Consider the following 25170-nt stretch of genomic DNA (forward strand, 5'->3'; position numbering starts at 1 on the left):
TCCTCATAAATAAAATAAAGTAACTATTTGATGTTCTATAAAGAGGCATCCCTTCTCCATTCATTGGGTATTATTGCTTCAGGATTGTGCATTTTATTTCACAGAAATCCTAAAATGTATGTCGTCTCGCCAAAAACACATACTTTTTTGTCACATCTGTAACGCATGTTTATTTCCCTTTTAAAAAAAAGAATATTTGTTCATAGACTGACATTTTTATTATATCAACAAAGGTTTAGTAAAATATGAAAAAATATTGCCTGTTCTGTGAATAAAGCTATGACTTTGTGTGGCTGTCATGATCAGAAAACAGGTTATTAACTTTGAAAACTCAAAATAGTATTACTAAATAAAGTATTATGTTACTATATATTGCACTTTCATACTATTAATGTACAACAGTCCTTTACCAAATAAAATAAATGTACTGCTGTGCTGTTACAGTTTTGCCGAATCCATAAATAAGATATTTTTAACTTTGAAATTATGTTTTGCATAAGACAAGCTAAATCAATGACACAAAAATACATTTCCCCAATTAAAAAGTTTTTCTTTAGATATGATGTACATTTAATTAGATGACCTTGTCTTGTGTTCGATAATTCAAATCATTTAAAAAAATATCATTTGTTTTATTTTGTAACCAACGCTTTGTAACATTCTTCAACATGTGTTTTTCTTACATCTCTTGCATATGGGTAGTTGACAAATAAAACTGTAAATGTGTCAGCACAAATGTAGAAAAAAAACTAACAACGAAAACAATTATCTTTTATGGTATAATAAATATACATAATATAAAGACCATAGCTTTTTGCGTTGTCACACAACAGGACAAATGTACAGTATATTAATTTGTCAACTACCCATATTCATATTAGTAAACCTAGTGCCATCTAGAGGATTCAAATTAATAACACGTACAATAACTGTTTATTTCACAGGTACAGTAAATGTTTGTTTATTTATTTGATTCAAAAGACAAAGTTTTTAAACTCCACGTAGTTCGATGTTATTGAAACGCTGTAAACGCTATAACGTTTTTAATAACGAAAAAGCCCAGCAATCCCGTTCACTTTCATGCGTTTATGGCGGAGATTTGAAGTATTGGCTGCGCCGTTGACGTAGCGCATCAGCGAATGAAAGCCTCCAATGCGCGGTCTAGGTTTTTTGTCCATGAATGTCACTACAATGCTTTATTCAGTTATGACATTCTCGAAACAGCTGCTGTAAACGTCAGAAAGTTATGGAAAATTGTGACGCATAGTCGTATAATGCGGAGTCCAAATCGGACAGTAAAATATGTTTTAGCTTCCTGTCACCTGACGCGCATCTGTGTCGTAGCAGTCACGACGTCGCGTGCGTTTGCGTAAAGCTGGTGCTCCGGTTTCCCTGGCGGAGAAGATGGCGGCTCCTGGACCGGGGGAGTATTTTAGTGTCGGGAGCCATGTCTCTTGCCTCACCTGTTTAGGGCAACGTTTGCAGGGAGAGGTGGTGGCTTTCGATTACCCGTCCAAGATGTTGACTCTAAGTATCCTTTATTCTTGCGGCGACGTGGGTAAATTGCCGGGCCCCCGTGAGCGGAACCGAAATGTGTCAAACTGGAACTCGGCGCTAGCGTGTTTATGTGTGTGCTAGTGGCCTCATTCAGCGCACATTCTTGCTTTATTTACATGTTCTGTTTATGTTTGACACGGTATGCGATATTTATTATTTAATGTCACCTGTGGTGAATTTATTTATGTATTGAAAATGTGTTGTTTTTGGTTAGTGTGTGATTAGCATGTCCTCGCGACCGAGAGCATTAGCCTGTGCGCTAAGCTAACGACTTTACAGTAAACGGTAGACCTCGTAAGGGCACGTTACACGCTATATGAACCATTCCGCTCCCCTATTTTATGAAATTTGCGGGTTGTTACAACAGTGGGAAGAGAGCAAGATGACAAGTCGCTCATAATCGTGTGGAGGCTACGTAGTGTGTTAATCGGTCACTAAGGAATAGTTAGCAGTCTTACGTTAGTTGTACACGTTTACAAATCAATACAGTTATGAGATTAAAAGGTCTGAGTCCTCTTGTTGTATTTGTACACAAACGCAGGAGATCATGTAAATGCTTCGTTTTGCTTCATTCAAGATAAGGATCACAGTCTGCTCTCTTTTCACCTTACTGTATTTCAGTAGCTTGGTAACTTCGTAAACAATTAAGTAAAGCACAGGAAAACTCTGGTGTTGTCATGGGGTAAACTTTGGTGTTGTCATAGGGTAAACTCTGGTGTTGTCATGGGGCACAGGTAAACTCTGGTGTTGTAATGGGGCGCAGGTAAACTCTGGTGTTGTCATGGGGCGCAGGTAAACTCTGGTGTTGTCATGGGGCACATGTTAACTCTGGTGTTGTCATGGGGCACATGTTAACTCTGGTGTTGTAATGGGGCGCAGGTAAACTCTGGTGTTGTCATGGGGCACATGTTAACTCTGGTGTTGTAATGGGGCGCAGGTAAACTCTGGTGTTGTCATGGGGCACATGTTAACTCTGGTGTTGTCATGGGGCACAGGTAAACTTTGGTGTTGTCATAGGGTAAACTCTGGTGTTGTCATGGGGCGCAGGTAAACTCTGGTGTTGTCATGGGGCACATGTTAACTCTGGTGTTGTCATGGGGCACAGGTAAACTTTGGTATTGTCATAGGGTAAACTCTGGTGTTGTCATGGGGCGCAGGTAAACTCTGGTGTTGTCATGGGGCGCAGGTAAACTCTGGTGTTGTCATGGGGCGCATGTTAACTCTGGTGTTGTTCAATTCAATTCTATTTATATAGCGCCTTTCACAATTTGCATTGTTCCAAAGCAGCTTTATAAATTAAATGTTGTCATGGGGCGCAGGTAAACTCTGGTGTTGTCATGGGGCGCGGGTAAACTCTGGTGTTGTCATGGGGTGCGGGTAAACTCTGGTGTTGTCATGGGGCGCAGGTAAACTCTGGTGTTGTCATGGGGCGCAGGTAAACTCTGGTGTTGTCATGGGGCGCATGTAAACTCTGGTGTTGTCATGGGGCGCGGGTAAACTCTGGTGTTGTCATGGGGCGCGGGTAAACTCTGGTGTTGTCATGGGGCGCAGGTAAACTCTGGTGTTGTCATGGGGCGCATGTTAACTCTGGTGTTGTCATGGGGCGCATGTAAACTCTGGTGTTGTCATGGGGCGCGGGTAAACTCTGGTGTTGTCATGGGGCGCGGGTAAACTCTGGTGTTGTCATGGGGCACAGGTAAACTCTGGTGTTGTCATGGGGGTTCGTTGGCTCAACCTAGGTCCTAAGCATTGAAGGATTGTGTTCGTGTTTTAGGTGTCTACGAATACAGACAAGTTCTTGCTTATGAAAAAATTGACAAAAGAAGTTCACAACCCACAGCTGACCTACATGAGACTTCAAAATTGCGAAATTACTTGTTGAATTTTGTCTCTCGCGGTGTATGTTTGCAGGGATGCATTTCATTATTCCCTCTGCTTGCCTTAAACGCAAATGTCTTATAAAATGCTAAAGCTTTTTTACTACAATTTTGTTAGAAGTACAGTTGTAGGTTAAATACCTACTTTGGTTTCTTTAACTTTGTTGTATGTTTTAAGTAGGTCCTACAAGTGTAACCTTTTTAGGTTCCTGTGTTCTGGTCTTAACTCTAAGCTACTAGTTAAAAAACAAACGTGTTATCAAGTATACTATCACATTCTTGGGTTAGAGAAGAGGTCTGAATGACTTCTGTTTACGCAAAAGGTCTTAATTGTTCTCTTTGATGTCTGTGTTTCATTTGTCCTTAACCGTTTACCCAGAATGCCCTTCCTCCAGTGGTAAGCCCAACCTCAGTGATGTCATCCTGATTAATTTAGCATATGTTTCTGAGGTGGATATTATTAATGATCGCACTGAGACTCCACCTCCTCTAGCATCCTTGAATGTTAGCAAGGTAAGATCATCTGCAATCCCTTTACCTACAAAACAGATTGCAATGTGTTGTTTTTGAAATTCTTTACTTTAAAAGTGTTCATTCATGAATACAGTAAAAAACATGCATTATTTTTTAATTTTGAAAAAATGTCAGAGAGCGCTTTTATATTTTTTTGTGTTGCTATTTATTAAATCATGTCTCCTTTTTTATCCAAGCTTGCCATTCGGGCGAGGACGGAAAAAGAAGATAAATTATCCCAAGCCTATGCAATCAGTGCTGGGGTGTCAGTTGATGGCCAGCAACTATTCCAGACTATACACAAAACGTAAGTTCATTTGACTTGCAGTGCAAACACTTCAGTGATTTAAATGAGGTAGAAGTGATATCAAACTTCACATCTTTTAAAGGTGTCCTGAACTGGCCTTTTTTGTTATTTTATACTGTTGCCTGAGGTCTACTTTTCTCGTTTGTGTCGTTTTTACATTGAAAAAAAATAGGCTATAGGCTTATAGGTAATAGGCTATTTTCTACCCTGGTTTTGAGGCCGGCTCAAGAAGTGCTCGGTTTTTATGGGCGGGCCGCATTGAAAACTTTGAAGTAAACCCCACTGCTATGATTGGATAACAGTTCCAAAAGGCAGCAGTGTGCCCTATAATGTAAATTTCCGTTTGTCTGTTCGACAAGCTACGTGCTTATTTGGAGGCTTCTGTAAACTTGGTTAGACATGTAGGTTACACATAATCAGGACATATAAAGCGATCTCTAACAAAGCAACACTGACGCATTGTACATATTAGGGGTGGGCGATATATATCGTCTGCGATAATATCGGGATTGTTGTGTTAACGATGTGCAAATTCTTATTATCGAGTATTTTAATTACTCTGAAAAAAACACTCCAAAACACGCATTAAAACTCCACACATTCACAGGCTGCAGCATTGCGTCACGTGATTGCTGTTGTATGCATACACGTCGTCATCTCTCTCACAGGTTAGCGCTTGGCCGCACGCATGTTCAACACCGATTAACGAATAGGGTTATGCTAAACATTTGACAGAAGGAGACAACATGCAGACACCCAGAGCCTCGCAATCTACTTCAGATTACTTTGTTGCTAAACGTGGCTCAACCTCACTTGCATCGAAGTGGTTCGGTTTTGAGAAAACTGATGTTGCGTAGTGTCTGTTTTAGTCTAGTCTTTGTGTCAAGCTGTCATTTTAGTTTTTATTAGTTTTATTCACGTTCATACTCTTTTTAGTTTAGTCAAGTTTCAGTTGACCAAAAGTCTGAGCATTTTTGTCATATTTTATTCAGAATTTGGTGGTTCTCGGAGTGCCATCTGATGGGCCGTATAGGCAGTGGTAGACTACCGCCAAGTTAATTTGTATTTATTTTAAAATTGACACATTTTGTTGTTTTGTAATGCGAATGATTTAAAAAGGCTTATGAATTTACGTGTTTAAGAAAGACTAAAGTCGAGTCAAGATGCATTAACTTAGTCAATTTATATGTGAATGTCGCAACACCAAACACGTCACAACATCAGATTGAATGTCCAATCACAACGTCAGATAATAATATAAATTATGTTACTGTAATATGTCTCATTTTCTGAAAAGAAAATCAGATGTCGGAGACAATCCTATGCAAGCAAAAGCGTCGAAGTGTATGGTGAGAATTAAGGCTGTAACAGTGGCCGTGACAACCGGTGGTGAGCTGCCGCTGACGGTAGTGCACATCACTGTGACAAATATAAGTGTAACAAAAATTATAGTTGCGATCAGGATTGCTATGTGTAGTTTTTCAATGGTAGATTGTTTCATTTAAATTTCTTTCTTTATTGCAGAAATGATTGGCAATCGTTTTTGTTGGTGCGTTCGAGCGCGGGCCAGCATGTAAAAGAACAGGTTACTCTGCGGATTCTGCAATAGATATTTTTGTGAAATGAATAGTTACATAAAATCGTGCATTTATTGCGGCTGTAAACATTTGAATCTTGACAATATCAACATATAAGTTTTCCACCATCGAGTAGGAAAAAGTAACATTTTTATTGCAATCTTAATAGGAAAGCCAAGGTTGGTTTAAACAGTTTGTTTCAAATGGAATTATTAAGGTCTTTAAGGGTTTATTTAAATGTTTTAAATGCTGTAGTGTGCCGTTTCACTGATGGATTTGCGCATTATATGTACGGATGTTTCATCCTCATTTATTTCAGATATCATATTTCAATTTCAAGTATTTAAATAGGGTTCATATTTCTCTCCCACTCGTCATGTGGTTGCTACACTCAAATATAATATCAATATTATTTATAATTAATAAATATTTCCCAAACAACCGGTGTTGACTTGTCCATTAACACTGCGGTGGTAAAAAACTGCCACCGTGACAGCCGTCGGCAGAATACATTAAGTTTGGTTTTATAATGGCAGGTACTTAGACTAAGCCGAAGACACAGTGCTTTTTATGTGTTGAAATTTTGAACACAGAACACCAGGTCTGGTCTGACCTGCACTTTTATTTGGGATGCACCGATACCACTTTTTAAGGATCGAGTACGATACCGATACTTTTTTCCCTGGTACTCACCGATACCAACACAGATGCTAGATTTTTTTTGTTTGTGGCAATTTTCAAAGAACAACACAATGAGACCAATGAACATATCAGCATCTTTATTTTTAACTACTTCAACTCATATTATGAAAAAATAAATGAATCTTATGTTCTTATCAAAACTTTTCAAAGCCAAAATTCACCGTGTCCATCCAATAACCTCCAATGGCAAAACCAAGGACATAAGCATGCAGATTGCCATGCGTGGGTCGTCATCATTGATTTTGAAAAATTTCCACACTGCTAAGCGCGAATGAGAGAGCGAATTAAGAGAGAGTGATTTACATGTTAAGTCAATGCAAAGACGCGATAGACCTACTTGCGTGAATTGAGCATTCACGTTATTCGCGCAGTTGAAAAATCTGAACTTTGGCGAAAATTAGCGCCGTTAATCAGTCAGGCGCCTGCTGTAGTAGTGACGTGATTATGACATAGCGAGCGGAGGCAGAAATCGGAAACAACAATGAAGGACTGCGCCTCTGGACCCAGACACGGCGCCGAACGAGTCTACGTCTATCTTCAGCCTTCCATAGCACATTATGCGCAGCTACCTGCTCAACAAAATCCATGTCCACCATTTCGCAACAAGACTGGAGCCGCCTGCCAGAAGCCCCTCCCATGACGCGAATGAAGCGAGTAAACTCAAAATGTTCAAGCGTCCAGCTACACACGAATAGCACGATTCAGGTGTGAACACACTATGACATTATGTCTGCTACGGCAGGTGTCTCTGTGTGCACTGGAACGTTCTGTCAATTACGTCACGTGAGGTATCGGTCTTTGGTATCAGGGAATCTTTACGAGTACGAGTACATGAGCTTGGTATCGGGCCCGATACGATGCATCCCTAGTTACAGGAATAAATGATTACGGAGTAGACCTGCCAAGTCTTTTCTATGATTATACAACAGTTTTCATCTATATAGCTTACTTGACTAAGTCTGCTACTGTGGCATAAAAGATTAACAGCAGAGTATATGTACTCTTTGAATATTCTGTGTTCATACTATCATATTGGGAAAGGAGGTCCTCTGAATCTTTTTAAAGAACCTTTTGCAACTCATGGCCCACCAAGGACTGAGAACTCCTGCACTAAAGTATTTTTTGTCTGAGTGTTCAATTTAACAGGATTTTTATTGAGTTTTCGTGTTCAACCTATCATAGATAGGTAAATTCCAGGACCTGGCGTTCGATGGGCCTGGTGTCAATAAAAGTTGTAATTTCAGTAACAAGGAAGTCTTCAGTTCTGATACTAACAGGGTGTTCGTTTGAATACTATCAGCTTTTTATTCAACAAAACCTCAGGTTAAAATGTTTTACTAAATTCATGACACGTTTAAAAGCTGACACTTGTGCTGATTGTAAGGTGTATGTGCTTGTGTAGGAGTTTTTTTTATGTGCTATATGCTTTACTTGAAACATTTATACCTTGACCACAGTGACCTTGGTGTCAGCAGAGCATATCTGTTTGTTATGTGGTCTATGGTGGTCTTGTCATTAAACATCACCATCCAGTTCAAGGGATAGCATAAGATAATTGAATGTTTCCATGTTATTTCTGGCCACTTTCTCATGTCATCTTCCCGGTCGGATTGTAATACTGGAAGGATGCAATACATCACAGCGTAAAAAATGTATGCTTCCATGTGTTGATCATGTCAGCTAATTTACCTCAAACAAACCATTTACTCGCCAAGTTATCGCGTGAATTCAGCTCCTGATTCGCCAAATAAATTCAGCATCATTAACTTGCACCATTAGACGTGCCGTGCACACCCTCAAGCTACAAGGATCTTTGGCTCATATAGAGTCTGGAGATTTGCACTGGCCAAAAATCAAATGGTATCAGCATTATATACAGATCTCTGATATTCTATTTAAACTAATTGGTCCGATCGCAATGTGTTCATACTGGCGAACCTGCCAAGTGTTGTACAGAATAATGCTGATTTAACAAGCCAACTGCACAGCCTAAAAAAATATTTTTATGGATGTTAATTTATGGAACTATTTCAAGAATGCAAAAAATTTTGGGGATAGTCGGAGGTGGCACGAAATTTGACGGATGCTGGAAAAACCCTGATGTTAATGTTAATGACTATTTACCTCTTAATATTATTAGTTTATTTTAATAAACTAAATATAATATTTTATATATTGAATACAACACTTTATACTGTTTAAGCAACCTCAGACAATTTGAAGATGTTGACGATTCACCCGAAGTTTTCCAGCTAGCTAATATTCTTAAGAAGTTCTTAAGAACGTTCATATGATCAATTTATTGGAGCTTAGTGTGTTTTGGAGCTGGTATGTTAAATGTGTCTTTATGAGCATGATTTGAATGCAGAGTCCTATCGTGATTTGAATAAACACCTGTTTGTATGAGACTGTCAAATTTCAATCTTATTACCCAAGACTGGTTAAAACATGTCCATGGCTTTAAAGAAAAAAAGTTGAATTCCTGCTGTAGGCTTCTTAAAATGGCTTAAAAGTGCATGTTAAGGCAATTACAGGAGTGCACACTACAAGATTGGCGCAAACTATATAATCTGTGGCCACTTGTTGTGAGCTGGAATAGCATTAAGGTTGTTCATGAGGTGTGTCTTCCTTGGGTTTATGTTGTTTGATCTCTTTTTTTCTAGCATCAAAGATTGTAAATGGCAGGAGAAAAACATCATTGTGATGGATGACGTTGTAATCTCACCACCATACCAGGTTGAGAACTGCAAAGGCAAAGAGGGAAGTGCTCTAAGTCATGTACGCAAAATTGTGAGTATGACAGAATCCATTTGATTTTCTTAATGTGCTCTTGGTTTCAGTTATACAAAAAACTGACTTAAGTGACATTCAGACTTTTTCAAGATGCCAATGGATGTCCGCATTAGCCAGTCATTTCTGCACCACTATGAACCACAACAAAGTTGTAAAGCTGTTTCAAAGGTTACTCCCTCCACCTTCCAGTGGCAAAGAAATAAGAATCAGATGTGGTATATTTCTTCTTGACACATTCCTCTGTAGTATAGGATCCTTAGATATCTTAATGCTAATTGACCAGGTGACCAGAATTCGAGTCCCTGCTCATGGTCCAATCCCTGCTCCTATTCTCCTCTCTTATCCTGTAACTTCCTCTCTCTACAGTCCTATCAATGTTAAACTTTAAAAAAGCCAGAAGCAAAACAGTGTTTTGTTTACAGCTTGTATTTGTTTTGCATATGTGCAGGATTTACCATGTTTTGCACAGATGTCTTTGCAAATGTGTGTACATTTTATCATGTATACATAGCAACCTAAACCAGTGTTTCCACCAGGATATTTGTGAACTGTGACGCTGGATGACATCACACGCTTATTAACATATTTGTGACGTGATCACGTAGATATGAGTTGCAACTTCAGACCCATTTCGATTCTACTCTCTGAACATTCTGTATTTTAATACAGATTATTGCCCAATAAAGCCGTTCTCATTTACATATTTTCTGTTGTCAGTTCTGTTTTATAACCAAGACGCATTATCTGTAAAATCGCCCCACAAACACCTTTATGAGCAGAGATGTTGGCTATATTCTTTCACACACCATGTGCACGGCATCTGTCTGTGTAACCATGTGCTTATTGACAGACGAACTGTGTTCATGCTTGTATGTCCAAACAGTTGATAACAGTGGGAGGTTTTGGAAACGCTGTTTTGGACTTTTATTCATAAGTCAGATGCGACAACCACTCTGCCTGCCACTCACTGCTCCGAGTGAATGCTTAGAGAGGCGATCCCTGCGCAAGGAAAGAGACCTCGCACTCGCCTGTGTTGCCAGATTGGCTGTACAATTTCAAAAACGCATAAAACAAATTGTGCCAAAAGTGCCCACAGTAATTATTCTGAAAGCAATGCGAGTAGGCATTTTACACTCACTAACGAACTTCATGAACACACCACGGCAGCCAAAAATGTACATTCATTGAAACGTACTAATACGACAGCACAAAAAAAAGACTTGAGAGTTTCATTGACATCTAAAAGAACTAGGCCTACAGTCTTTCGTGAAGTATATATCGCTGAACATATAATGCTCCAGCAGATGTCAAGGACGAGTATGATGAACAGAAGTAGTATAATCCCATATTCAGTTAGATTTTTATTGAAACATTCAACTGTGCTCTGAATTCAGTTATAGTTTTGTAGTTTTATTATTTACAAAGTCTTCGAGTCGTCTGTCACCACATGTGTAATCCACGTTGTGAGATTTCAGTTACTCTCCCTACCGTGCAACATATATTTGGCATTGCGACTCCTTCCATATACAAAATCCGGTTCTTCTTTATCGTACCAACAGTGTCATCACATCTCAACTGAAGGTTAGTAGACAGGTCTCCCTATCCCAGACCTGATAGGTTAAACTGAACCAATAAGAGCTGTGATAAGGAATAATGTGTTTATGACTGCACTACACATTATTTTTGATCCTTTTGAAATAACTTGCCTAAATAATGTCAAGCTGCTTGGCCGGATTTTTAATTTCATAAGCAGCCCAAATATTGTTCACCCGCCCAATGCATATTTTTCCAGTCTAACCCGTTCAAAAGAAGCCAAATTGACAACACTGGCACTCGTGGGGAAGGACTGACGACAGTTTACCACTGAATGAAAGCTATGATTTTTCCAAATAGACGCTAGGTTTGTCGCTAAGCACGTCTTCTAAACAAAAGTCGCTAAAGCGGTAGGAAAATATGCTAAATCTAGTGGAAGTGTTGCTAGCTTAGCAACAACAGACAGACAAATAAGAAATGAATGGGAAACACTGCGTCACTGTAGTCGTGGTGGGGAGGATTTTTGGTGTGGTGGCGCGCCACAGTAAAATGAATGTAGCGGAAACACTGCTAAACACTTTTTTTACTGGGTCCTTAAATTAGGCAAATTTTTCAAGCTGGAAGTTGTACTCAACGCGTTTTCCTTTTTTAAATTAAAACTTTCCTAGATTAATGCAGTATTTGTTCTTGTTAGCGATGTTAGGACTACAGGTGCACATCCACAAAAAGATATTGCACATTTTGTTTTAATGCTCACATTGATTTAGACTCGCATCAGATAAAGACTAGAAAAGGTTCTAAACCAGGCTGGTCATTTTTCATGGCCAGATACTACTTTATGTCAGACCCCAAGTTAACAGCTTTCTTCTGGGAAATTTGTAATAGCTGACAAATGAAGAGTTTTTAAGCCACAATAACTAAAAAAATACAGCTAACTAACACCCAAAAAATAAGTTTTTTCATTTGACAAACAAACTCTTCAAATATTCCTGTGTTATTTTTGTAGATGTGTGCTACATTTACTTGTCATATCAGCCAGCCTGCAAAATGTAATCAAGAATGACTTGAGTGTCTGTCTGTTTTCAACAGGTTGAGAAACATTTTAGAGATGCAGAAAGCCAGAAGTCGATGCAGCGTACACCAGCACAGCAAACACAGAAGGACTCATCTTTATCCTCCTGAGTAGAGGGGTGTTGTTCACCTGGGGAGGGCACCACGGGCACCAAGGGCCTGCTAGCTGGTTGAAACCAGCACTCTACTTCCCCTCTGCTTCATAGTCTGAGGGTGGATGCACCATGGGCCTAGGGTCTGGAAGATCAACAACTGAAACAAACAAAAACCTTAAAAAAAAGAAAAGTAAAAATGTTTTAAGAAAAAGTGAGAGTGAAAGGAGTTCATTCTAATTAGACTTTATAAAGATAATTTAAAACACAAACCATCAAACAACCATAGTTTCTTTGACTAACTTAGTGTCTTATCCCCCCTCTGCCCCTTCAAGGTTTCATCTGAAATTGCTTTCCATATGTTCTTCACCATTACATCCTTTTTTCGCCTTCAATTCCATTTTGTCAAAAAAAGAAAAAACATCCAGTCAGAAATGCTTGTTAGCTTTATTTACTTTTGCTTTTTTCTTTTGGCTGTTAATGTTCTACAAATGTCTGTCTGTTCTGTATTTTAAACAAAATGTGACTTCGGATACCACACGTTGCAAAGGACATTTTCTAAAATAAAACCAATTCTGACTGCAATATTGTTTTTCAGTAGCTTTTTCTGAAATGTACAAATGATTATGAATGCAAAATGGTTAAAAACAATTCACATTTCACAGATTTGACTTTCAAAATGTATTAAGTCATAATTGATTCATAAAAGGCATGAAGTGTATCTTCTATGGGTTTTTCCTGTAGCTCAAGTGGTTCGAGTATGGTGCTAGCAACGCCAAGGCCATGGGTTTGATCCCAGGGATTGCACATAGCCAGAAACAATTGTATAATACAATGCAATATCAGTCGCTTTGGGTAAAAGCGTTTGCCAAATTCATAAATGTAAATGCATATCTTTGATCAGTTACACTACTGCTTGCAGTAAACAAACTTATTTTATTATTTTAACCCCAACTAATGCAATGTTTTGTTATTTGTTAAACATGTCACAGGGTTTGAAAGATCTTTCGTTTCATTCATGCCAATAAGTTGACCTTTTGGCCACCTGACCTTAACCCAGATATGTGTGACATCACATAAAATTTTTATTATAGAATCAGTGCCACAATGAATGCATACTATAAGGAAAGTTAAAAGATGTTAAATTAAAAATAAATAAAAAATATTTTTTGGCCATGTAGTGTCAGTTAAGTAGTAGCAAGTAGCGTGCAAACCAAAAATAGTAACAATGGCTTTTTTTCTTCATTTAATTGAACAAACATTTAGAGAGAATTATGAAGAGATGTATTAGACAAAATCGGTTGAAAATGCAAAGCCATTTTTTTTCATAAACAGCAGACCATGTAAGAAAGATACATACAATTTGATAGTATAGTACTATTTGGGAAGTGCACTCTTTAACATTCTCTTTAAAAATAATGTTAATATTATGGCCAAGGTTAAGCTTTTAGTGTTAAGGGATATTCAGGGGGAGTTTTTGTACAGTGTTTCCTTTTACTGCCCCCTTAAGGTTTGATTTAATCATAAAGATATGAGATGTATGGGACAAAACAAGTTTATTGGATAATGTTATTTGTCAAAGTAGCAAACCACAGAAATATGGGTTTTATCCGTATATACAAAAAAGCATACTTAAGAAGCTTGCAGGAAATAAAGCAAACATTGACTAAGATTGTATCTGTTAATGAGATTTGCCGATCCTCTCATGTAGTGATATTTTAGCCGTCCTAACTGTTTTCGCCAAATCTCTTTAAAGCCGGGCCTTAATCATACCCCAAGTAAAAATATGCGTCACAAATACAAAGTGTTCAAATGTATTTTAATAAAATGCAAAGATGTCACTTTTGTCCAAAGTGGCGTTTGGGCCGGGACTGAAGGTTAAGGATTAGGGTCAAAAGTGCAATTAAAATGACAATATAGCAGCATGTGCACAATTGTTACATTGTGTAAATTTTCCTAATGTAAGTACGTAGCAGTTAAAGACACAAAAAGTACACAAAGCGGATCATCATATTGTTAATCATTTGTTTATATCTAAGTATAGCTGGTCTACACAGATCCTGAGGGTTAATTACATGAACAGAGTTTCAATAAATTATCTATCACATCTTTAAACTACGCTTTGAACAACAGGCCCGTGGCCACTTACAATGGTGCCAAAACGTTTTGATCGCTCATGAATAATTGGAGACGGCAGTTGGATTATAACTGTAACTAATACACATGGTTCACACTGCTGTCACGTACATACCACGTCACAGGGTCAAAGATCATATGTGGTAGATGCTCTTTGGGTTTTCTATTGTGATCTTAAGAGGACTGAGTGTGCTTACGTGTAACTCTACACGTCCACTTCTAAATTGATGGATTCAATTCAATGAAATATTCATTGTGTTCCACGTACTCTTATTTCTTGAGTGATGGAACCTGCATGGAATATAAATAAAGTCTGTGTCATGGATCCATAACCTGAAAGAGTTGCATGTGAGAGGCGAAGTTTCCAGGCGCAGTTTGCTTTTGATCCAAATCCAAACTGGAGATATTTGTTTGATACTTTAACAGTGGGACAAGCACTAAGGGCACATGTGTAGTTGAGGAGTATTGAGGGGCCTTTTTTCCAGTTAAGGATTGCGTATACAGATGACTACGCTTTGTGCAGTAGGAAAATACGTACTGCTACTGTACGTGTGTGTTTGAGGGTTTTTTCCTACGACATCACCGACCAGTTGTGGTAAGTTCTACTCTCACAGCAAATTTGAGGAACTGGAGTTGTAGTTTCTATAACATTGAAGTGTAAATGGATGTATTGTGAAAATATTGATCTGTGCATCTGTCCAGAAACAATGTTGACTAACATGACGTTCTTGCACTCAGATGCAAAATGAGCAGCATGAGCAAAATGTTAACCGGATTAAAGGATTTCCCTTTTTATGTAATTTAAATACCTTCGTTGCACGCCAACAAATCCAAGTACATATCAGCAGTCAGGGCATGAATCGTAAAACCACTGATGGATCTGAAGCTGTCAGTTTCTATACTGAGGACGGACACAATAAAACCAAAGGACTCTTGGCTGATCGCTAATGTTTTTTGTTAGTCTTATTTGGAACCTCTTTGAAATCAGGTTGAAGATGATCTGCATCATATTTCTGCCCATCACTATGTTTGCTGTGGCGGCATCAAAGCTCTGCCCTCCTCAGTGTTTTTGTTATGAAGCGTCTGACCTAGTGAACTGTCGATCTCAAGGGTTCACTCACATTCCACACAGTATACCACATGGTACGTGGCTTTTGGATCTTAGTGGGAACAAATTGTCAGAGTTGAGGAGTACCTCCTTTACTGGGATATGGGCACTTCGGGTTCTTCAGATTTCACAAAGCGGTATGCAAATGGTGCACTCTCAGGTATGTTGGCTTTGGAAAATGTTTTTTGTCTTAACATTTGAAGTGCAGAATACAAGTAGTTGAAAAAGTTTTGGCATTCCAGGCTCTCTCTTCACTGACCTTTCTGGAAAAGTTGGACCTGTCTTACAACGAGCTCCGTGTCCTTCCTCCAGATTTCTCTGAGGGGTTGACGTCTCTTAAAGATCTCAGGCTTTCCCACAATGCCTTGGAGCGTCTTGATACTCATTCATTGGAGGAACTAGAAAGTCTGGAGAAGTTAGATCTCAGTCACAACAACATTTGTGTTATCGGCGTTGGTGCATTCCGTGGACTTGCAATGTTGAGACACCTCAATCTGGCATGGAATCAGTTGATGGTACTCCAAGGAGGACTGCTCACCATGCAACAGGGACTTGGAGTTCTTCTACTGGGCCACAACAATATCTCCAAGATTGAAGGAGAAGCGTTGGCTCCCCTAAAAACCCTCACTATTCTGAACTTGGAAGCCAATCAGTTGAGGAGCGTTAAGTTTAAGACATTGTTAAACCTTAAGACACCCAGCACGCATTTGAAACTTTCAGAGAACCCCTGGATGTGTGACTGCGAACTGCATCATGTCTTCAGTAAGATATTACACGTTCGGCATCTCAACGTGGACGATTACTGGAATATCACCTGTCATGCACCTCACTTACTGGCCGGGGCATTTTTGGGTTTGATTGATAGTCAGCTGTGTATAGCAGAAACAGCCACTTTCCTTGTCATAACAGGTACTGTGATGGTCACCGTGGTGGCTGCGATAATTATGGCAGAACGGCAGAGAAAGAAGTAAACGGTGAACCTGGAAAAGTAAAACTACTTAAAAATTATACTATTAATAACATTATAATCGGTTTTAATGCATTATTTTGTCTTTAATCGTGTCGTGGCACACCGCAACTCATCCGGTGTAGTCATGGTGCAACACTCTTGTTCTTCTACTATTCTAATTAGGTCGATATTAACTAAATTTTAACCGAAGATTTGGTTTGACTTGGATATTTGTGACAGGTTGAGAATGCCGTTTCATATTGACTTTAAAGATTCATTCACATTCTTTATTGGAAGGTAGTACAAGAACAAATAATTTGTTCCTCACCATTTTAACACATAATTTGTATGCAAGAGTACTGTACGGTAGTTTGAATGATGTGCATTACTGACCCATGCATTGCAGAGGATATTGTTCAAGGATGTAGTTATGGATGTTCTGGTAGTGATCTGAAGAATGACGCATGAAAAGCCACAGAGAAGATTTGTTTACTTCTTGGAACAAAACACCCGACGCAAGACGAAATCTCTGTGTTTGTTTAAGTTTACTTTAAGGGTTTCTGGTATGCTTGTGCATATTTGGGTCCTTAGATGTGCTTAAAAGCTTTTTTGAATGCCTTTATCCAAATTTGTTTGATCTGTGTGGAACCATACGGAAAACCTTTGATAATGATTTTACTTTAAATGTAACTACTTTGCTAACATTTTTGTCAATAAGTGCACACCTATGCGAGTTCCGATTCGTACAAGTGATGGTAATGTCATCAAAATACTTGTACTACGGTTATAAAAGGCTGGTAAAACTGAATATTTCACAATATTCTATAACAATTTAATTAATTGTACTATGGCCCTCTTAAGGTGTTAATACGGTCATCTTGCTATACAATATATTCAAGACATGCCAAGGTTCTATACAAAACAATGATTGTTTTTAATTGACAATATTCTGAGTTTAATCCAAACTGTATGCGAATACATCCCCACAACATCAAAACCAAAATGTATCATTCAAGTTCAATATAATTTTTAAGACTTGGGTAAGTATTCAAAGTTTAAATAATGCATAAAAACGACAAAATGAAATGTAAACCGTCTTTTAAAGACTTTGTGTTTGCGATAAGATTCACATTGCTGTGCAAGCTGATAATTGATACCTCTTGTACACTTGAATACAAGTACTTAACCTCTGTCACTGCCTTGGCGATAAACTATTTATTATCATCGAATGATCCCCTGAGACAGATGCTGAACAGTAGTGCTTGTCCCAAGCATGGCCTGTAAAAAATGTAATATTTATTCCCAGACGTTCAGCCATCTGTAGCTAGAATAAGCACTGCTCCAAAGATGCCGACATTCTGTCCGATGAGCTTCAACAGGTTCCAGAACTCCACTCGGCGGGTGTGATGCCAATAGTTAATATTGCCATCGATTAATAGCACAACTAAAGGCAACAGAACTGCCAGGATCTGAGAGGCCACTCGTACATAATAGCCCGAGAGGTACGAGAGTGCTAGAACTCCAAACACAACAACTAGTAGCTGGACAGTGATCTCTCCACCAGGAATGTGGTCCAGGTAGGCCAGCCTGTCTTCCTTACTGTGCTGTAGTGTGTACACCTACAAAAAGACGGCACAACACTTAATGATTTAAAGAAATTGGAATATTGGATCATTAAATATGAAGTAATGACTTTGGACCGTAATGCAGCAATTCTTCTACACTGCAGTATGAAAAATGAAACAATTTTATTACGCAGTACATTGTAAAAAAACAACAAAAGAAAAAATGTATATGTACAATTTAGTCTATAGATACGCATTGAGCAGATCCATTTAAATCGTCTGTAAGCAAACTGCAAAACTCTATAAACTGTTAGTAATATAAGTTAAAGAATTAGCCATAAAACTGTAATAATAATGCCTGGGAAAACCAAGCTTGGCTAGGAGGGCCAGCTCTCTTCTGTTTATACAGCATAAACACAGCATGTACTGAAATAGAAGTATGTGCTTTCGTCCAGTTTCTGTTAAGTATTTATTTTAAATAATTATAATATTTTTCATTCAAAATATATGCAAAACTACACGAAAATGTAACTTCCCTTAGCAGAAACTAGAACAATTGTGTCAACTGAGACTTTTTATTGTAAACCTGCATATGTATAGCAAGGTCCGAACCATCTGGAAGACCAACCTCCCAACTCAAGTGAAAAAATGAAAAACACACCATGCAGATCAAGTAGATCCCAAGGAAGACTTGTCCAGTTGACTGGAGGGATCGTGTGCGAGGTTTCTGTCTGTAAACCTCTCCTGCTCCACTGGCCAATACCAGATAGCCTCCAATAATGGCCATTGCTCTGGAGTACATTCTCACCTAGCGTGGTTATGAATAAAAGAACAGATTATTTATGTGAAAGCAACATTTCATCAAATGTATAGCATAGTTGAAATACAGGCAATAGACTGTATGATGACTTACATTTACATTTATTGATTTAACAGATGCTTCGATCAAAAGCGACTCGCAAATGAGAAAGCATTCAATATTTTGTCTTTTAGAGCTAGCAATAAGATGATTGCAGAAAGCTTTACTGGATGACATTCTCATTTCAACAAATTCTTCTGACCTTGTATAATGACCAGAGATATGCCTCCAGTTACATAACATTATACTGCAGATGGTTAATCTCTTTGATGGACATGATATGAATAACGGATTTGCATGAGCACTCCAAGGTGCCAAAACAGAAAAAATAATGATAGTTACAGTATATATTTCAACATCACTGGGCCATCAAGAGAGCTTTCTTTTTAAATCTGCCACATAGTACAGAATTTCGAACAGACATCCACTGCTTAAAATCAGATGCTGACAGATTTGGACCCCGGACCTAATATTCTTTTGAGCTTTGTTTGGTGCCAGCACTGACAGATGCTATACGACAAGAGGTATGAATGCATTCAAGAGTGGAGGTACTTTTGCCTTTTTGGCCAGGTGCAAACAGACGGTGTTGGTTTCAACCGGTTATTTATTCAATGACCTACCTTTAACCAGTCACCATAATGGACCTGTCCACTGACATAGGACACGTATGTGCTCAGTGCCAAGTGAATGGCAGAAGCCAATGCAAACCATCTTCTCTTCACCCCAAATGACATGAAGCTGGCAAACAGCACTGAAGCTCCCAAGTCCAAATACAAGTAAGGCACCTGGATATCTGGCTTCCTAAGAAATGAGGGAAGCAAAGCTGTTCTTTCAGAGCTGAGCAGTATATTAGCCCCTCTTACCGGATCTGGTTAAAATCGAAGGAATAATTACTCATTTTTATGATTAAAATAAACTGTCATACTATAGTAAACTAGTCTGGCATAAAAGCTAACACACATAGCGTGCCTGTTAAATTCCATAATGTTGATATTATAGGGTTTGTGTGAATTTTACACGTTGTGATATTTCCATAAGCAAAATACTCTAGTCTTACAATTCAAATGTAGTAAATTATAGCATACGATGATAATAAAATACAATAGAAGTGCAGTACACTACACTAGATAAACTGTTATACACACTGTAGTATAATTTCATATACCATAAAACACACAGCTATGGTTCATTTTCATAGGGGATATTATCAAGGAAAACTCACAAATAATGCACACGTGCTTTGCCAGTGAGCCCTTTTGTTAAAAGCATTAATGTAACGTGTTTTTACAGTAGGCTAAACACATTATTGGCTTTGTGTCTATCCAATTCGTACCTTTTAACATCTGCCCGCTCCGCAAATAGCATCAGCATGCTGAAACTGTTCCAGAACCCGAATCGAGTCAAGATAAAGGCTCCACACTGTGAGAGAAATCTCATATTTTTCTTGCGGGTTGCAGCAGCCATGGCTGAGAATGGCGGAAGTAGTTTCCAGCAGTGTCACTACGTCACGCGAGGGGGAGCTGAAGCTTTACTCCACACCCTTGGCTCTGCAGCGAGCACCACTTGCTGCCCACTTGGCTACTACCTTGTCGCCTTCTTCCTTTGGGACGCACATATATTTCCACGAGGGCGCTATGAAGATATCAGAAAAATGCTATATAGGAAATGATACAAAAACATGGTTGACATTCCTTTCGAGAGGGTTTGACTGACAGTTCTTGCTCACGACTTGCAGCGCCCGCAAAGCGAAATCTTAAAGTGAGAGTCAACTTTTATAAAATAAACTAAATAAAATAAAATATATTGGTTAGCCTGTAGCCTGGGTATTAATGTGGCCCTGGCCGTGGACCACAAGGGGGCTCCACTTCCAACTTTTCAATGGGGTTCCAGTGGGACGACTAGCCTGTTTTAAAATGAGACAAAATGAGCTTTGAAATACTGCAATAAAAATCTAAAAACCAACACGTTTCTTATTATTTGGTCATTTTTATAATGAATAAATGTTTTCCAGTTAATTTAAACACTTCTAAACCACATGCAGTTAAGTTCAAGTTGAAATGTCTCAACCAAGCTGTCATATTATCCATTTACTTTTAATGTTGTTATTCATAACAAGGAGCATCCACAAAGTTTTTACAACTTTAGGAAGATATCTTTACAGAGTATTCAGACTCTCTCAAAACTGTTTTAAAAAGGTTAAAGGAGCTTTAAGTAAAAACAAAAAGGGTGGATTTGTTAGACTGACAAAATATGTGATTTATTATCCCCTGTATAGTGGATTAGTTTGAACCATCTCAAACTAATGAGATGCTACAGTTTTGAACCTGACAGCTGCTTAAAGTTAGTCATTACTTTACAAGGAGTTGTCATTACTTTGCAAACTACTTGTGGAATAAATGCAGTTGTTTTCCTTTTCAGTAAAGAAAACTTCTCAGTTTTTTATTTAGGTATAAACTTCCAATTGACTTTGTAGATAAACCGTTTTTGTTTTCCAACAAAAGTCCCAAAATATGCACAATATAAAGAAAAAAACATCACATTATGTAAATATCTTACGGAATTAGAGTAGCAATAACAACATTTTGACAGAAAATGTATGATAGAATGTTAAAATTAGAAGGCTGTTGTCATTACAAAGGTCTTTGACTTTCTTTATTTTGCAGAACACAAAAGAATATGTTTTGAAAAATGTTGGTAACAGAAAACCATTGGTCCCTATTAACTTGCATTGGTTTTGTGTCCATACAATGGAAGCCAATGGGGCCCACGGATTTTGGTTACGAACATTTTTCAAAATGTCTTCTTTTTTTGCAGAAGATCGAAAATCACACAGGTGACAACATGGTGAGTAAACGATGAGAGAATTTTGGTGAACTTCCTCTTTAAGAACTTTCTGTGCATATGTCTGATTTCAGAACTTAGGATCTTAAGTTACTTAAGCAAACGTCTTTATTTCATTGCAAATAAATGGTTTTATGTAATGTTCACAAATGAAATTCAATGCTCAAAACTTAAACTCAAGGTGCTTGCAGTCATAACTTCATATAGCATGTTGTTTATTGACTAATAGGCTACAGTAAAGCTTCTAAAAGCCCCTCAGCATAATGAGGTCATGAGGTAACCCATCACAAATCAGTACTTTAAGGTCTCTGTCACAAATCCTGTTCAAACTTCAATGTGAGATAAAAGTCCCACTGCAAGATTTGTTGAAGCTTCTTTTAAAAAAACTGTGAAGTTTTCAATTCATGTAGAAGAACAATGGCAAAGAGGTTTAGCAGAGACCCTTCATCTTTTTGAAATTTGATGTTTATTGTTACAAATAAATGTTTACTCTCTCTCTCTCTCACTTTCTCTCTTATAGGGAAGTTGCTTTTTTTAATGTTGAAAAAAGTTTTTTTCAACATTAGTTTAATTGTTTCAGCCTCTGAAACCAGCGCAGCCATTGAAATGACATGTAGCCTTCATGCTATTTTGATTCCATCAGGTCACTAAAAACTTTTGAGGGTTTTCACTGTGTGTTAATATGAATTTGTGGTGAAGACACATGGTGCAAACATTTGTTTGGTACTGAGGGAACGTGTCCAGTCACTGTTTTTCCTAATTATTTTAGCTATACCAACTGCCTACCATAATTTACAACCTACTGTTAGCCAACGCCCTAGGGCCAGGAGAGAATTTTGTTTATTTGACTAAATTAGAGTGGCCACATAAACAAAAACGCTTTATATTTCAACTTTTTCAAGTCTTTTTTTCCCCAACTGGTTTTCTTCCGGTCTACATAAAGTCCCTCCTTCCGAAACGCTCTGATTGGTAAAGCTGACCAGGTCTGTCGTGATTGGATCCCCGCTTATAGTGTGTGTGTGTGAAAGTGTCCCACTCATCCAATATCAGCAAGCATCTGCTTCTCAGGCTGTTGTGATTGGTTTGTGCATGTGTATTCATAAAGTTTGGCTTTTAGCAATAAACAGTAACAATGGTGTCAGCTTCACTTTATCAGTTGCGGATCGATCGAAGTGTAACGGAGGTCTGCTCGTCATTGAAGGAAAACTGTCAATGCGCGTGCCACCTCTAGAAATGTACATATGCATGTGAATAGTCATTTTGTGATTAGGACAAACTAGCAAGTAGGACACTAAAAATAGACACTTCGAATGCAACCTTATTTTACAGAAATTTGATGAACTATCAAATAAACCACTATTATTTGCTTCGCCATCAACAAATGTCATTCATTTGAAAAATGTCTTGTTTAAATGTAAGTATTATTACGCTTTTTAGTATTATGTTTAGAGACTGGTGTAGTAAACAGTGTGAGAGCGCAATGTCATACCAACCTGATACTTCTTGTGTGTCTAACGAAAGACATTTCATTTCTAGGTTGAGGACGCTCTTTCTTACCATGTCCTCCAGATGTCGTATCCTTCTCCCGAGGACACATCCCTTAAAATGAGACGGATAAAATAAAAAACTTATCTTGTTCCACCACACTCTTTGCATGATGTAAAAGGTAATTTTCTGAATTATTCAATAAATTATTATGCCAACACAATCAATTTGATCCTACAGCACAATGGTGTATCGTTTGGACATCATTTTGAGAATGTTCACGATAAATAAATTGTAGTAAACAGAGTTACTGCTGTTCAAAAGAACGAGGCGAAGGTATCTTATTACTTTAGTAGCTTGAATTTATTGTAAATGGATTTGAATGTCATCAGTTATCTATTGGACAGGTTCATGTTTTGCTCTGATGACATAGCCACTCATCTATCATATGAGTTTGGATTAAAATACATGAATAACATTTGTCCTCCATTTATTAATGCAGAGTTAATAAATGGACATCTAGGTTAGCTTTCATGTCAATAATTTATGCATACCTAAGTCACTTGCACTATTTTAGTCTAAATTATTATCTGTTCATATCCACCTGTACATTAATGTTCACAGTATATAGCCATCTGTATATATTGTTCATAGTACATACCCACTGTCATATTTTCATAGAACATTCCTAATGCAAAATATTTTTATAGTCAATGCCCACTGTATTATATTCAAAATATTGTATTCTGTATTTATTCTAACTGTATATCCTGCACTTGCTAACTGCACTTCTGGTTAGACCTAAACTACATTTCGTTACACTGTACTTGTATATGTGTAATGACAATAAAGTTGAATCTAATCTAATCTTAATAAAATAACGAATTAAAGTGGGTTTTGTGATTCACATTTATAACTAAACAAGTAATGCACAACTAGACAATAAAAATGGTCTTATTTAAAGATTCAAACATTTATAGCTTTACAAATAACAACAATTAAGAATAACATTTTCTGTGGATGTGGGGGTTTATAACTTAAGGCTAAACAATGATCATTTTAAATCTTACGTTGTTAATTATACCATATTATATTATAATATTTGCTATATTGTAAATAAATATTATATGATTTACGTTTCCAATTCAAATGTTTATTCCAGCGTTTACATTTATCAGGCTCAAAGAATCTTATCGACAGGTTGTCCCTCGTAAACTCATAAACACTGTACTGAATGATGCACGCACAAAGAATACAATGTTTTTACATAGTTTAGCCTTATCTTAATTACCTTATCTAGTGCTTGATAAGATGAATAATAAATGACCACTGTTGCCTAATTTAAGAAAACAGCTGGAGTGTGAAAAGAATGCTTTATAATCATGCTACACAAGAACAATATCCAAATACAGGGATTCAAAAGTTGCCATGCTTTGTGGAACGTTTGCTGTGTCCCAATTCACATACTATCCGTCCCAAATAGTATCATAGTATGCTGAAATGAGTATTATCAAAGTACCCCAATGGTATACTGTTTTAGGTAAAATTCGAAATGTAAATCCATGAACACTTAACGGCTGACATTACCCACAACTCACCGCGGGAGGGCGGAGTTTAGTGATGCTACACTGCATTAATACAATTAAATAAAAGAGGCTTCACTAAATGAGTCAATGTAAGTGTATAGGAAACATTACATGCAAAATTGGATAAAAGCGTCTGCCAAATGCGTAAATGTACAAAATAATAAATGGATACTACTTAGGAAGAGCTGTGTTTTGATGTTGGTGACAGTAAAGGATCACAGTGACATCTAGGCAACAACGGCCATTTCCGTTTCGGAACCAGTTTTACAACGCACTAAAATGTATATAACAAAAACATTACAGACTTTAAGGGCATCGTATAAGTAGGCGAACTGGTATGCAGCAATTGCATTGTGGGCCGTGACATTAATTTCTTAATATTAGACCTTTTATTTTTCTGTATGAGATGTTGGAAAGAATCCCAGCTTTCTGATATTTTCCTTTTTTTTCTAGATATTAGACAGTATTTGAGTTCCAATTTTCAATGTTGAAATACCTCAAATACAGCAATTACACCAAAGTTATAGACCTTCACTGATCCTTATCACAGCACTTTATTGTTGCGCATAATACAAAGCTCATATCTGCAATCTGAGACCTTTGGTCCTTTCTTACATAT

At 37.7% G+C, this 25170-nt stretch overlaps 3 protein-coding genes across 3 annotated transcripts; 2 read left to right on the top strand and 1 right to left on the bottom strand.

Moving 5' to 3' along the window:
• Positions 1 to 1088: 1088 nt before the first annotated feature.
• On the top strand, positions 1089 to 12607 carry lsm12b (LSM12 homolog b). The gene is made up of 5 exons (XM_079476217.1): positions 1089 to 1531; positions 3814 to 3947; positions 4145 to 4254; positions 9197 to 9323; positions 11949 to 12607. The coding sequence occupies exons 1-5, from the start codon at positions 1405 to 1407 to the stop codon at positions 12039 to 12041; spliced, it is 591 nt and encodes a 196-aa protein (XP_079332343.1). The 5' UTR covers positions 1089 to 1404; the 3' UTR covers positions 12042 to 12607.
• A 2546-nt stretch (positions 12608 to 15153) lies between these two features.
• LOC306906145 (uncharacterized protein) lies at positions 15154 to 16237 on the top strand (the record flags this gene model as incomplete). Its single annotated transcript, XM_079477284.1, has 2 exons — positions 15154 to 15426; positions 15509 to 16237. 2 exons carry the CDS (start codon positions 15154 to 15156, stop codon positions 16235 to 16237), a joined length of 1002 nt encoding a protein of 333 aa, XP_079333410.1.
• Positions 16238 to 16880: 643 nt separating this feature from the next.
• On the bottom strand, positions 16881 to 20489 carry tmem101 (transmembrane protein 101). The gene is made up of 4 exons (XM_079476015.1): positions 19973 to 20489; positions 19260 to 19440; positions 18442 to 18588; positions 16881 to 17834 (listed from the first exon to the last, which is right to left on the bottom strand). Exons 1-4 carry the CDS (start codon positions 20101 to 20103, stop codon positions 17526 to 17528), a joined length of 768 nt encoding a protein of 255 aa, XP_079332141.1. The 5' UTR covers positions 20104 to 20489; the 3' UTR covers positions 16881 to 17525.
• Positions 20490 to 25170: the final 4681 nt, after the last annotated feature.

Source organism: Barbatula barbatula (genome assembly GCF_947034865.1).
Source record: "Barbatula barbatula genome assembly, chromosome: 16".
Taxonomy (NCBI): Eukaryota; Metazoa; Chordata; class Actinopteri; order Cypriniformes; family Nemacheilidae; genus Barbatula; species Barbatula barbatula.